Genomic DNA, 15,261 nt, shown 5'->3' on the forward strand with positions numbered 1-15,261 from the left:
TTTAAGCTTCAGTCGCTTTCTCTATAAATAGAAATAAAATTAACCTCACAAGGTGGCTGAGAAGAATGAAGGAGGTAATGCAAGACCCACCTTAGGCAGAATAAATCCTAAACTACTTGACCCGACAAGACCCATGTTCTCCTCCCTGCCTTCATCTCTTACACTCTCCCTAATCTACCAACCACCCATCACACTGGTTGTCTCTCTCTCTTAGACATGCCAAGCCCATTTTGAGAGTTCAGAGACCTCCCTCTTGGCCTGAAACACTTTCAGCAGGAGTTCACATGACCATCCTTTCTCTTTCCTTAGGTCTCAGTTCAGATTTCCTCTCCTCAGATAAGATTCCTTTCAACACCTAAACTACACAGCAGTCCTCTTACTCAGTATTCTATCCCATTCCTTATTTTACTTTCTTAACAGCAGTTATCACAATTGAAATATGAAGATTACTTCTTCTGGAGGCTTTCCTTGTCCATCTCCTCCCACAATCAATAAAGCAGTACAAGAGTTTTTGCCCATGTCTCTCCTAAGCCTATCTCAAAGCTGGGAACATAGTATTTGTTCAATAAATATCACTTAAATGACTGAGCAAATTCCATCTTTCTACTAATTACTGAAGTCTTACTAGATTCTAAGGATGGTACGGTGGAAAAGTCAGTCAAATCTCTAGTTGAGGAGGCCACTCTCCTATTAGTAAGTCTGGAATATTAGTAGGTGTGAATGTGTGTATTGCAGAGCAGAAAGGATTGAGTAGACTTTTTCCTTCCTTCCAAATGGGACACTAGAAAAGAAAAACAATGGGCTTGTGGTATCAGAATAAAAACTTCAGCCCTTCTGACCTTTCATTTGTTCTAACCACAAGATTGTATCAACCATGGAAATTGGACCAGTTCCTCTCTGACCAAAGAGAATGTGTGCCAGTTTCATTGAATCTGACATAAAAAAATAAATTTTCTAAATGCTATCCCTCCCACACAGACGTTTGAGCTATTGATGTCCTCTGACTTCAGATGTTGACAGTATGTTCAAATTTGAGGAAACCTTGAGAAACAAAAGGAACTGATAAAGAATGTCTGTACCCAGTCCCAAAGCTATGGTGCATGGCCTCCCTTCTTGTGATCCTGAACAAAAGCCTATTCATTCACTCAACAGGCATTATGAGAGACCGTAACATTTTTGAAGCCCCTACAGGAAGCAGATGTATAGTTACGTTAGCAGGTTTCCCGAAGATCTGATCAGGTCAACAACTTGTTTGTGGGTAAAGCCTTCTGTGTTCATGCCATTGATATTTGCAAGGACATCACCTGGGAGATGCCAAGAAAAGTGAGTTGTTAGAGCAGTTGCTTAAATAACCCCTCCTGACATCCAAATAAAACAAAAGAAGCAAGCCCCAAACCCTAGCAACATAAAGGAGTGAAGAAAATTCGCAGCAGCAATCATATCCCAACCTTTGACATCATAAAATTTTTCTTGCCATTTAAATAATTCCTAACATGAGCAAAATTACAAATTACCAGTCTGCAGGCCTGCATAGTGTGCCGGGCTGTCCTCCTGGATTTTGCAAATCAGAGTGCACATCTCTGAGGAGCACGAGTTCTGGTTCTGGAGCCTGTAAGTCTGTAAAAATTAAAGTGATACATAATTACTATTCAAAACTCAAAATCTATGTGTCAAAAAATAAAATGGTATTAATTACCTTAAGCAGTATAGTAGGTAAGTACCAAGAACAATTTGGAAAGTCTTTCTTGAATATGAACTGAATCAAAAATACCAAACTTGAAATTCTATAGTGCAATCTGTAACCAGCCCCATCCATTAAAAAGGGGGGGGGGGATGGGCACCTGGGTGCCTCAGTCGGTTAAACATCTGCCTTCGGCTTTGGTCCTGATCCCAGAATCCCAGGATCCAGCCCCATGGGGCTCCCTACTCCGCGGGGAGCGTGCTTCTGCCTCTCCTTCTGCCTGACACTCCCCCACGCCACTCATGATCACTCTGATTCAAGATTATGTATGTTCAAGCCTAAAAGACCACCCGATGCTCTCATTATTATATATCTATTAACAAAAATCAGATTTTGGGGAACCTGGGTGGCTCAGTCATTAAGCGTCTGCCTTCGGCTCAAGGGCTCAGGTCATGATCCCAGAGTTCTAGGATCGACCCCCGCAAGGAGCCTGTTTCTCCCTCTGCCTGCCTCTCCCCCTGCTTGTGCTCACGCTCTCTGTCTGTCAAATAAATAAATAAAAATCTTAAAAAAAGAAAAATCAGGTTTTTTATTTCCCAACGGGATAAAACAATAGTAGCCAAAAGCAAAGAGAAAAATCTCTGTGTATTTCTCCCAAGCTAAAGCACTCATTACAGCAGCATATGGAACACTACACATCCAGGAAGGGAGATATGCCAACAATAATTATTTTAAATCAGAGCTCTGCAAATGATGACAATCTGCCCTGCATTTTTTCAAAAGTACTATAATTGACGCGATTACCTTCTTGTCTAAGTGCTTTCTGCTATGCCTGCCCTGAATACTCACCGATTCATTAGCCCCCCAACCAGATTAGAAAAACTTATGCTTCATCTCTTGCCTCAGTTTGGCAAAAGCAGCTTGTTTTTGTTTTTGTTTTTGTGTCTAAGTGTACCAAGAACACTGCATAAATATTGCTAGATAGAGTGGCTCAATGACCTATAACAAACATATTTGCCTTTTTCACACATTTAAGTTATAAAGCCTCGTTCCACTGAGAATCAAAATCAGCACCTGAGTGAAGTAATGTGATTCCTAAAATTAAACCACATTACAGCACCGCTTCCTTGTGGAGAAGTTAATGACTGATGTTCGTTCCTTCTTACTATACATACAGGCTCTAGAACCAGAAGTCAATCATATGCAAGCAACTCCTAGAAACTTGATTTTGTTAACATCTAAGGAATTTCTATTCTCTCGGCAAGGCATGTTGAATCCCCATATCGTAAAGGTAGACAGGACCTTTTAAAGATCAGTTAATATACTTCCCCATCTATGGCAAAGACCTCTTAAACAGCTTTTCTGCCAGGAAGTGTTCTTGCTAGAGCCTGGACACTTCCAGGAATGGAAAGGTGATCCGGTTCATGGGGTACATGGGCCAAAGCTCTAATAGTCACTCCTTTGGGAAACCACTGTTATAGCAATTCTTGTTAGCAGTGAGCATCTACCCTCCAGGTCCAGTGACAAAAATGAGTAGAGGGAGGGCAAATGTGTTGATTTACACAGTTGGCTTATATGTTTGCTGTAAGGTTTTACAGGTGAGATAAACACGACACCAGGCGAGGTAGGCACAAGGCAAGATTTATTAAAGGTGCCCTCCGGCGAGGTTCCCCGACTCGGAAGAGGAGAGTCAGGGAAGTCGCACCAGGAGGGTGTCAAGTGGGTCTTTTATCTGGGTTAAGACAGGGAATAGGTTCTCACAGCCATATAAGGTATGGTACTTGGGGATTGGAGGGTTGGGGGAGTCCTGATGTTCCGGTTTCTTGCATAGGTATTGGGTTACTTGTGGAGACGTGACCTGGGCATACATCCTTATGGTGGGAGAGTCAAGGGTTAGGAAAGTGGGGGAGGGGCCTGGAAGATAGCGGCCCTGTGGTCATTTCTATTGTTTCTCCCGCATTCCTGGAGCCACCGACCCAACATTTGCAGCCAGTATAAAATGTGTGCATTGGGGATGGAGAAGAAAAAGCAGAGCACCCAATGTTATGGGTAGAAATAATTTCCCTCTCTCTCACCCGGTCTTCTGGTTCCCATTTTTAGAAGCCAGTGACATAACAATCGCCTGCATTTCTTAGAGATACAAAAGTCACACTGCACTCCCTCAGACCCAGTGACCTTCATGCAACGTCTGCCATTGGCTGATCTACTGGTACTAGGCACATTACTCAGTAATTTCTAAGACGTGTTATTTCATTGAAACTCCGAAAAACCCCACAAGGCAGCACTGAGAGAGTATGAACTTGATATGTGGGAATCTGATGTTTGTCTGCTACCATACCATGCGATTCTCATTAGCAGTATAAACCTAGCACCCATGGAAATTCAAAGAGGAGGTGGACTTGTTTCTTTTCCAACATGCCCTTCACTTGGGAGACCAGGACCCAAATACATGTTAACAGTGGGCACTCAATAGGAGTACTTATGGCTCTATCTGGTCTTCCAAAGGTTCCCAGGGCATTTCCCCCATTTGGAGACAACTGCAAATCTGAGGACTGCTAAAGACTAGATTAGGGGGCAGAGCTGGCAATGGAAAGCACACACTAAATGGGAATTGGCACAGGAGAAGGTTCCTGATTCCCTGGCACATGATGCAATTCTGAAGTGAAATCATCAGCTCAGTGTTGACCTACAAAGGTTCAAGGTGCTGCAGCCTGCTGTCCACTATGGACAGTTTTGACTCTTGCTTCATGTAGAGTCCGCATTCGTGGTATGGGGGAGAAACACAGGGAAACAGTGACATATATCACAGAAGAATGAGAAAAAAGATCCCCATTTGTCACGCTAAATAGAATACGTGAGTGGTCATTGATCCTGTCGCCAGTAGCAACTGCTACACATCCTGTGGATAATTCTCATTTAAAAAGAAGCAATCACAAAGGGCGCCACATTTCTCCAATGGAAAAGGAGTGATCCGTGTGAATGGGGAATAAGTGAGAGTACTATGCTTCTAAACCCGGAGAGAAAAATTACAGATTACACCAAATTTAAAAGTAGAATAGTTCAGAAAGTGGAAAGTAGGGCACCTAGGTGGCTCAGTGTGTTAAGCCTCTGCCTTCAGCTCAGGTCATGATCTTAGTCAGGGTTCTGGGATGGGGCCCTGCATCGGGCTCTCTGCTCAGCAGGGAGCCTGCTTCCCCCCTCTCTCTCTGCCTGCGTCTCTGCCTACTTGTGATCTCTCTCTGTCAAATAAATAAATAAAATCTTAAAAAAAAAAAAAAGGAAAAGAAAAGAAAGTAGAAAGTATCTTTCTTCCTCTTGCAGCCTTCTCCCTACTCATTCTGTTTCTTTATTCAGAACGCATATTTTACTTGGCTGTTTCCTGTTCCTCATCTTCAAATACACACCGACTTTCCAATTTGGGGGTTGATAGTCACAAAAATTTTCTGAAAGCAGCATCAAAGCTAAGACCTAAAAGTTGATATGCAGTGTAAAAGTAAGATTATGCAAAAGACATCTAAAAGAAATGCAAAAGATGGAAGAAAAAAAATAATAATACTTGAGCTATTACTGTTGCACTTAGTTGGATTAGGTTTCATTTGACCTGATTCACCATCTTTACAAACACGGCCATGAAAGAGCAGAGAGCAAATGAGAAGATGAAATTCTTAGACTATTAGAAATAGAAACGTATAAAGACTCTTAGAAACATCCTAGAGCATGAGACAATATGCAAGTAAACCCAACTTTTCTAAAATGTTTCAAATAATAATTGTAAGGTGTTGTCATTAAGAAAAAACTCCAGCGGCACATGGGTTGCTCAGTCGGTTAAGCCTCTGGCTCTTGGTTTCAGCTTGGTCATGATCTCAGTGTTGTGAGATTGAGCCCCACATGGGGCTCCACACTCAGCACGGAGTCTGCTTGGGAGTCTCACTCCCTCTCCCTCTACCCTTCTTCCTGTTCACGCACACACACACTCTCTGTCTTTCTCTCTCTCAAAATAAATAAATCTTTAAAAAAAAACAAAAAGAAAAAAGTCCAAGTTTCTTCTGTATATCTGAGATGAAAGTTTTAGTATTTCAAATGTAACAGGATATAGATATGAATACATGCAGCCTCATACACACAAATTTACATGCGTTCAAGTATTTCTTGAATACAGAAGTATAGATTTAAAATCTCATATACAGTATAAAAATGATGATGCAAAACATATCTGAAATGCAAATATATAAAAATGCACATCCAGGGGCACCTGGGTGGCTCAGTGGGTTAAGCCTCTGCCTTAAGCCTCGGGTCATGATCTCAGGGTCCTGGGATCGAGCCCCATGTTGGGCTCTCTGCTCAACAGGAAGCCGGCTTCCCCCTCTCTCGCTGCCTGCCTCTCTGCCTGCCTATGGTCTCTCTTTCTCTCTCTCTCTCTCTGTCAAATAAATAAATAAAATCCTTTTTTAAAAAATGCACATTTGTAAAGAGTCTTTCACTTTCTCATTTGAGACAGGGTGGATACCAAGCATTTCTAATCGGTAGACTTACAGGAAAACTAAAGCAACTGAGAACAAGGAGGTGAGCATGTCTCCGGGGTTTTATTTCAACTGCTTCGATATTTTCTTTCCTTGATGATACCTAGTATCCTGAAAAACTACCCCAAACAAACCACAGCACATTGAATAAAAGTCACAGCGTTCATCACTCTCTAATCCTGACTTCACTATTTCCTTGCTAATATCAAACTACCAGAGCCACTTTCTTCACGAAAAGTCTGGAAAATTGAGTGGTGGCTGGGTGGCTCAGTTATTAAGCATCTGCCTTCAGCTCAGGTCATGATCCTAGGGTCCTGGGATCAAGTCCCACATCCAGTTCCCTGCTCAGCAGAGGGGGCTGCTTCTCCCTCTCCCACTCTCCCTGCTTGTGTTCCCTCTCTTATTGTGTCTCTCTCTGTCAAATAAATAAATAAAATCTTAAAAAAAAATCTGGAAAATAGAAAACTGCCCACCTGAATTTCAAATCCAAATGTTCCATTATCTTGTTTTTCCACAGTAATGAGCTTTCTGTAATAATAAAGTAGAAATACACATGAATATCAAAGTTTCACACTTGGCACGTTCTTATCATGAAGTAACTGTCACAGTTACAGATGGCTGACATTCAGGTAAACTGTAGTATGTAAGACTATGTGTGTGTGTGTGTGTGTGTGTGTGTGTTAGTGCATGCTGGTAGGAGACCAAAAAATACATGAATCTCTTTACCTTTGAGACCAGGAAAAGTCACCTAAAGAACTTGATCTTGTCAAAGCAAGCTGAAAAATATAACAAGCACACCGTTATCAAAAGGTCCTAAGACACATCTATAAAATGTTCGAAATCACAAAGGAATTTGTTCTTTATCACCTTCCTTGGCCCAGATTTAGGAAATGGTTATGTAAGGGTAGTAATTTCCATTCTCTACTGGGAGAAAAGGAGAGCCGAGAAAGGTAACGTTCAAGCATTAAAAGGCTAAAAGAGGCTCAAATAATAATATATTGCGGCAAAAGAGTTCATGTAATGTGGCAAAACTCTAAAGCTTCCAAAAGAATGTCATATCTAATCTGTATTTAAAATAGCCCCTGAAAAATGAACCAGTGCAATTTGTAATCACACAGAAATCTGAAGAAAACAACACCCATAGAATGGCCTATAAAACCCAAATACTTGATACTTTTTTGATACTGATGAAATGACTGTATTTATTGTAAAAATTCAATATGTTACTGTTTTTAGAAGGCTGTAATAATCTGTAAAGAACCAATACATATACAGAAATACAATTCAGGTGAAACCAGGGACTCAAAATCTCAATTCTGTTTTATGACTTATTTTTGCAATAGGTTTGGAAAAGTCAACGAGATTTCCAGCCAAGAAAGGAAGGGAGCCTCAGAATGCTATAAACAGTATGAATACTGGCCCCTTCATCCCCAATGCATGCTATGGAAAAAAATTATATACACATAAACTTCCAGGATATATTCTACCCTTGTAAATAGGAAACATAAGCAAAAGGAAGCATCTTATTTCTCAGGTGATTGCTGTGAGTCTGTGTGTGTTTTTATTTTATTCCTTTAGGAATTAACACAAGTTAATTAGCCACTTCTCAAGTCTTGGTCCAGGGGCCCAAAAATCAGCTTCTGGTACTAGCTAAGCCATAGTGTTTCACTGTCACTGTGAAATGCTTGTTGTCTATCAGTGAATACCTTACAAAATGTCAGAAGAGCAACACATTGTCCAAACAACTACAAATAAGACAAAAAGGGGATGAAAAATCAGGAAAAAAAAAACCACATAGAAGAAATTAATACACAAACAAAATCCTTATTACGGCATTTGTTCGGAGAGAAGCCTCTATCACTGCTAATGAGTTTGAATTACCAAGTACCAAATGCCAGCATTCTCACAAACTTTCTGAAATGGCTCAGTGTTCAGAATTTGCTTATTGATCAATAAAGCTACTGTAAAGAAGAGCTGATCTTTCCTTGTTGATTCGGTGTAAATTAATTACATTTTGTAATTCCTTGTCTTTTCAGTTCTAGGCCTCAAACCGTGTATATCATTCTGAGGACGGCACTAGGTTGGCCCAGATCCAAAAATATTCTCTAAATTTGGTAAAAAGGATTTGTTTTTAATTTGTAAGGACTCATTGTACAAGGTCTCCAACAATTTATATGATTTATTTCAGCCTGTTTGCCCTACCTAACACACACATGGGCAGGAACCACTCAGCTATGCAATGGGGTGCCTTCTTATGGAGGAGATGAACTTGACATTGGCCATCATTCTCATCTCTCCGGAATACTGCACTCACATTGTCTTAATCTATTTTCATTATTGCTATCTGGCTGGCTTTTACCCTCATTTCCGATTTTAACATACTCAGGTAGGTCATACCTACTTACGTTATCTGTTATCATAACTAGGGTTTCTATTCTAAAAATACTACTTTTGCTATCAATAGTCATATTATTCAGATATTCATATATAGAGAGACAAGTATGTGTGTTTATGTAAGGGGTAAGCTGGATCAAATACCTCCCTTCTAAACATAATTCCCGATATCCTTTGGGTCTCTTGGGGAATGTACTTATTTTACTTTCTACCCCAGTGCCTAGTGCAGGGCCTAGAATAGAGTGGAAACTTAAAAAAAATAGCTAAATAGACAAACAGAAGTAAAACTACTAGACACCAATATAAGTAAATGAGTAGTGGTGAAAGATCAAATTCTCAAATTCAGGAGGAATTTGTGTGTGTGTGTGTGTGTGTGTGTGAATGAGAAGCAGAACATTTCATTTTAAGTAGTGGATGGAGCTACACAGTCTAGTGCTTTTTTCCCAGGGCAACTGAGAGGGTTTAATGAAACAGTTTTGCAAATGAGAATGAGCCTTTCTCATGTCAGGTGAGTATTGCCATTTGGAAGGCGGGAGGTAGTTCTGGGTACCCCTTTTTCGCCTTCTTATAAAGGGAAATTTTTTTTTAAAGATATCCACTGAGTTAAAATACTTTTCAATGTTGTCCTTCAGCAGATTTTAAATATTCACAGGAAAAGCTCAAGGGCAATCATTAAAAATATAAAATTAAATTTAAAAAAATCCAAAACATGTGGCAACATTAAAAATGAAAATCAAACAAACAAAAAAGAACAAAAAAAGAAAAATCTCAATCCAAAAACAACAAGAACCATAGAGAAAGGACTAATAGAAAGCAAAGGAAGATAGTATTGCCCTAATATAAAACTGCCAAACGAATAAATGATAGCCAGAATTAATGAGTTATTAAAATTTCCAATCTTTCCACAGCAATTTTAAATGCCCTTTTGCCAGACAAATAATCATAGCATTGATGGGAACCTCAAGATTCCATCTGGTTCACCTGCAAACTTGTCTTCTAAATAAAAAAACCACTCTATTTAAATTCAAATCTAAAATCTGTAAGTCCAGAAGACAAATCCAAGACCTCCACACAGAAGGAAACTGCCCCACCTTTCTCTTCCTAACCTTTCTATCTAATTGTCTGACTGAAAATATTTGCCTAGCACAATGTGAGACACATGGCAGAGACTCAGTTCCTGTGGACTGACTGATTTGGGTTATCAGTGACACACAAAAAAATCAGACTAAGTCAAATTATAAATTAGTTTCTACTCTGGATAAGCGATGAACCTCTTTTAGGCACCCAATATTTAAATAAAAAAGAATTTAAATAAATTAGGAACCATCAAATTCTCTGACACGTGCCACATCTTGACACAAAGCCTCCTTGTCTTTGATCTGGGTTGTCAGACTCAGGCGATGTGGAAAGGAATGTTCTCAGAGTTCAACCTTGCTCACACACCAGACTACCTGCTAAAGTGGAAAGAAGTGTGCCTGCGGCCTTATGGAAGGTCTCAGCTTTGGAAGATCTTTCCTGCAGCCCTTCTCCTAGAGTGTGTGGTCCGGCTCTGGGTTCTAACCAGTGAAGGCCGTGCTCCCGAATGCCCTCACAGCCAGAGCCTTTTCTCAGGGCTGCGGTGATGACACCGAGACACACGAATGAGGAACCGGTGTGTGATGAACAGCATATGCTGGCAACAGCTGTCTTTTATTACACATTATCTAATATGGGAAATCTAGGTTGGGCAATCTGGCAGGCCTGCAAATTACACATTCAATTACCGCTGTTGGTTAGACAAAGCTTCTTAACCCCTAGCTGCCACTGATAGAAAGATGCCTGGGGGTGAGCTTATGATTCCTCTTCTTTTGTTTTTAGGTAGATGACTTAAAAGTTCAGGCATTAATATTCAAAATGTAATTTTTGCTGCCGTGCAGTGATTCACAGTGCTCCTCTTCAGTAGGATGCCAAGACCAGATATTTTAGCTGTCAGTTTGCAAAAGATAGGGGTTACGGTTAGCCAAAGAGCCGCAGGCCGGGAGGAGCTCCAAGTTCAATCCTGTAGCCACTTCTGCTGCTAAGTAACAGATTGTTACTTCCTGGTCCCCACTCAGTGTGCTCATTTCCTGAAAGTCCTGGGGTGGGGAGAGGTTTCTTATCAACAGAGAAGGTGTTTCTTTTGTTTCCACTGTTTCAAAAGCCTACAAGTTAGGTGCCCTGCTCACTTTCTAGTCCCTGCCTCCTTCTCACTGCTGTCTTCCATGAATATAGCTTTTTTCCCTGTTCCCCTTTTAAGCCAGGAGCCTTGAGAGAGCAGGGTGCTGCAGACTATGCTAAGGTACTTGCTTAATGGAGTGGACTTCAGTTTCCTAACTCTTAAGTGCCCTTAAGGAACCCAAAGATATGTCGCCGCTTCCCACAAAAGTCTCATTGTAGACTAATGAGCGTCTTTTCTAAGAAAAACTATGGGCTCTTGATTCCAGGTGTGTCACAATATTAGATTAGAGGACACTTTTCAAATTCTTTTGGAGTGAAATTCCTATAGTTTTCTGCCTAAAGTATTCATTGGATGCTTAAAATACTTTGTTGCAGTTAGGAACACTTGGGAGCTTTGGCTCCAGATGGGGCTGGAGCCTGAAATGAGGAGAAAACTCCTGGAGGGCGGAGTCCACCCCAGAAATACACACTTAACAAAATTCTGTATCTGAGCTTTTACGTGAAATCACCCTTCAGAATCTGCGTTTGAGCAATAATTCGATAACCCCAAGACTGGCAGGCAAAGGCAGCCTGTGGAACTACTGAGGCACATTCCAGCTTCTGGCCTGGTCCTCAGGCCCCTGGCTCTCGTGACAGCCTTTGGTGAACACTGCCTTCCTGATGCAACCTACTACCCTCAGACAAGTGTCCCATCAGGCACAATCACTACGCCTTTGGCATCACCACATTTATAAAGCCTCTCCTTATTTACTCTGGTCTCCTTCCCACTGTGTCTTCCATTGCAGGGATTTTTTTTTTCCCCACTGAAACCATGTTCAGAAGTAGAAGCTGCACTACGATGTCTATCACCTCCTACAAATACAGGTATGGAGATAATATGCACACACAGAAGTCTATTTTTAAGCAATTCTGAGTGTAAACACCCAAATGCTTCTGAAGATTCATCTGAAACTAGAGGCTCACCAGATAAAGCTTTGCAGAAACCAAAGCCAACAATAACGAGAAGTATGAATTGTTGACGTCAGCCTGAAAGTGTCGAAAATAACTGTGGGCAGAGAAACACCTGCTCCTGGGATTGCCTCACAAGGATCTTGTTGCCTGCAATTCAGTCGGTGCCAAATGGGTGATTATTGTCTAAAAACCACTTAAAAGAAATGATCATCCATTTGGAAAGTTCTGAAATGTTGGGATAAACTTGCATCGAGTCTCATTGATGATAATTGGACAGAATCAGAAGTATCGTGGAGAAGAGGCTTGTTTTGCTTTCTTTTTTTCTTACAGTAATTCTCACAACAGGAAGAAAAACCTGTTTGAGTAGGGTTTACTATGGGAAAGAATACAAGAAAAGGAAGAAGAGAAGACCTAAAAAGAGGAGAACATCAGATAAATTCATCAATGTGGGAATGTGTGCATGTATATGTTCACTTGTATGTGTTATATATGTATGCACAGTGAGTGTGTTTCATCTGCCTCAATCCCCCTCATTATCTCCTTCCGATAACCTCCTCCTGCTTGCCCTCTCTTAGTCCACGCGTCTTCACCCATGCTTAAAAGCAGATGTGACTCCTCCAACTTCACTGCCTTTCACACCCAAGTTTCTGGGTCTCCTCTCCATTCCATCCACTTCTTGTTTCACCAGTTACTGCAAAAGTTGCTCCCTCACCACTCACCCCTACCCACTTATCGACATACCATGTTTCTAAAGTGAGGTTCCTAAAACCCTCTTCTGCTCAAACACACCCAGTGGCTCCCTGTGCTGGTCAAATGACGACTTCATCAGGGGAAGTGTTCAAGTGTTTCATAAAGCAGCTCAGCTCTGAGGTCTCCCCTCCCCTCCCACAGACACTTACTGGGTCCTCTGGACACAGTAATGTGCTGTTACCTCAAGGTGCCCTGAAGGCCCCCAGATCTGTGCCTAGGCATTAATTATTGCCTTGTTCTGGAATACCTTTCAATCACTGGAATATGTATCCTTCAAGGTTATCTTAAAAGGCATGTCCTTGGATTTGAGCATTTATGTTGTATAATGCCTATTGGTTCTGCCTACTGAATTTTTAACCCTACAAGACCAGGAAACGTGTTCTTCTCATCTCTGTACCTCCTACACTGCTCTATATCTGAAACCTGAATAAAGATCTTGGTTCTTCCCACAGCTGCTTTATTTTCAGGCAAGTAGTAAATTGATAGAAATGTTCATCATTTGATTAAGCTTAATGTCATAAAAGCATTTGGGATTTAAAAAGATCAAAAATCCATGCCATGGCAAATTATGCCTTTATCTTCATTGTGAAAAATAATGAGGAATCAGCTATATACATCACTGAGAAAAGATCATGACTCTCCCTCTACGCCCTAACTCTCTAATCCTGAAATTAGGAGGCTTAAGAGGATCCCGTGATGCACAGTAGGATTTGAGGACAAAACTTCATGCTTTAAAGCAATTCTAATTCTAAATTCAGATATGTCCTTGCAGCATGATAACAAGTTACATAACCAAAACCTGAAGAGGTTAAAATATTGTTTGAAAAATTGGAAATTATAGAATGAAAGAAACAAACTCAACTGGACATGTTTTTTTCTAAATAAGTTTTCGTCTCTAGGGAAATACCTTGCAATAAAAATGAAAAATGATAGCATAATTACTGAGCACATACTACATATCAGTCATGTGTTAAGCACTGTACACTTCCTCACTTAAGCCACAGAAGAAGTCCTTGGGGTGGTTCTACTGTTATCGGCATTATAGAAAAAAGAAAACTAAATCTTAGAGGGGCAAATGACTTGCCCAAGGTCCCACAGCTAGGAAGTGACTAAGCTGGTATTCAATCAGCCATTCACACATCCAATAAAAGCCTTAATTCCCAATAACATTAGGAAAGTGTCTGTGCCCCAGCACTGAAAATAATGTAGTCAACAAAATTTTTCCTAAAGGAAAAGTATTCTCCTTGGATTGGAAATAACTATCAAGGAGTGCACCTGGGAGGGAAGGAATCAATGAGACACATCCAGGGGGAAAAGATCAATAATTCTCAAACTGGCCATGTCTATATGCACTAAGTAAGTTCGATGTACTTAACGATTTTCATTTTACCTCAATACCTCTTCACACGAGAAAAAGAATCTCCTTTCAAATTTTTGCCTGGAAAAAAATTTTTTATTATGGTCTTAAATCTTTTGGACTAGTCCACAAGGTCTCGGGGCTCCCTGTCTCCTTCCTCACCCATACTCTTAGTGATTAATTCCAAAGCCTCTAAAATACAATTTCGGTGTGAAGCCAGACAGATATATCAACTCTACGCTCAAGATAACATGAACATTTAGAAAATACAAAACAGTAATCATACCTGCTTTCTTCCCCGAGGCAAAGTAGCCACAGTGTCTGCCAGCATTTGAATCCGTCTATTATCATCCATTCGCAAGCTGCCCTTGAGCTGGGGGTAAGAGCTAAATACTGGACCAGCACAGTAGTCCGCCAAATTGCCATTGCTGCCCTGTTGCATGAGCCTTTGTAAAGACATTGTGAATAAAGATTACTCCAGCTCGCACATGGTTGAGTGGCCTCGCAGGACAGGGGAAGCTAAAAGTCTAATTCTCTGACAAGCAGTCAAAAGTAGCAAAGCAGAAAGAGCCCATGTGACTTCTGTGGTTTTAGGTACTTGTTACACAAACCCTATCTTGCAGTTCACTCCCATTTCTCAATGTTTTTTTTCTTTAAGCTCCTGGAAGAAACTAGTTTTACCATTAAAAAACAGCAACTTTTTTTTTTTCTCTTTCAAACAGCCAGAACTCTCACGCTTTTATGTTCTACGGCAAGTTGTGTTCAAAACACCATCTGCCTTTTTTTTTAAAAGGAAGAAAGAAAAATTTCCCCAAGTTCTGCCATGTGTTACCCACACTTTCTCCTACTCACTATGGCAGTGCAGTGTCAAAGTCAGGATATGCAGACACTGAGTTTTGTGGATAGAAGCAAGAAGCACAGGGTCCAGTCATAATGTCTCTCATGGAGTCCTTGTAATGTACTCTCCCTGAAGTACACCTTAGCTCATTAATGTTCATCAAAAACACGTTATATCTGCCACTTGGGCTGTAACCATTCAGAATCTTCTGGTTGCCCTTCTACTAACTAAAATGATCCATCATCTTTATAAGGAACAATGAGAGGGGAAGATCAGCACACTCAGAGCTCAAAGTTGGCCCTATCTTAGACAGCACTTTGTAGCAGCAACAGCATGGTCCTGGGGGAAGAATGGAAAGGACAGGAAGATATCAGGCAAACCATGATGGCACAAGAATGTTGCCTATTGGTCCCTGAAGGCTCAGATGGGCCAAGAGCACCATCATGAAGTACACAAGATCACAGATACTTTTTCCAGTGGGGGATTGGGACACGTAGTTTCAAGAGGACTAGTTTCAGAGGAAGAGCAAGGGATGTAAGTAGAGGAAAGAATCAAAACAAAAATCAAAAAGAGA

At 40.8% G+C, this 15,261-nt stretch overlaps 1 protein-coding gene across 1 annotated transcript in view; it reads right to left on the minus strand.

Moving 5' to 3' along the window:
• LOC111141592 (cytohesin 1 interacting protein) overlaps positions 1 to 14,358 on the minus strand; it is a 29,886-nt gene extending 15,528 nt beyond the window's left edge. Inside the window, exons 1-5 of the mRNA XM_022494261.1 lie at positions 14,136 to 14,358; positions 6,928 to 6,977; positions 6,675 to 6,729; positions 1,515 to 1,617; positions 1,211 to 1,304 (exon numbers count right to left, since the gene is read on the minus strand). Coding sequence (XP_022349969.1) covers positions 1,211 to 1,304; positions 1,515 to 1,617; positions 6,675 to 6,729; positions 6,928 to 6,977; positions 14,136 to 14,309 — 476 coding nt within the window. The 5' untranslated portion in view covers positions 14,310 to 14,358. The remainder of the gene's footprint in view (positions 1 to 1,210; positions 1,305 to 1,514; positions 1,618 to 6,674; positions 6,730 to 6,927; positions 6,978 to 14,135) is intronic.
• Positions 14,359 to 15,261: the final 903 nt, after the last annotated feature.

This window comes from Enhydra lutris, unplaced genomic scaffold (assembly GCF_002288905.1).
Source record: "Enhydra lutris kenyoni isolate GAN:26980312 unplaced genomic scaffold, ASM228890v2 scaffoldscaffold1, whole genome shotgun sequence".
NCBI classification, from domain to species: Eukaryota; Metazoa; Chordata; class Mammalia; order Carnivora; family Mustelidae; genus Enhydra; species Enhydra lutris.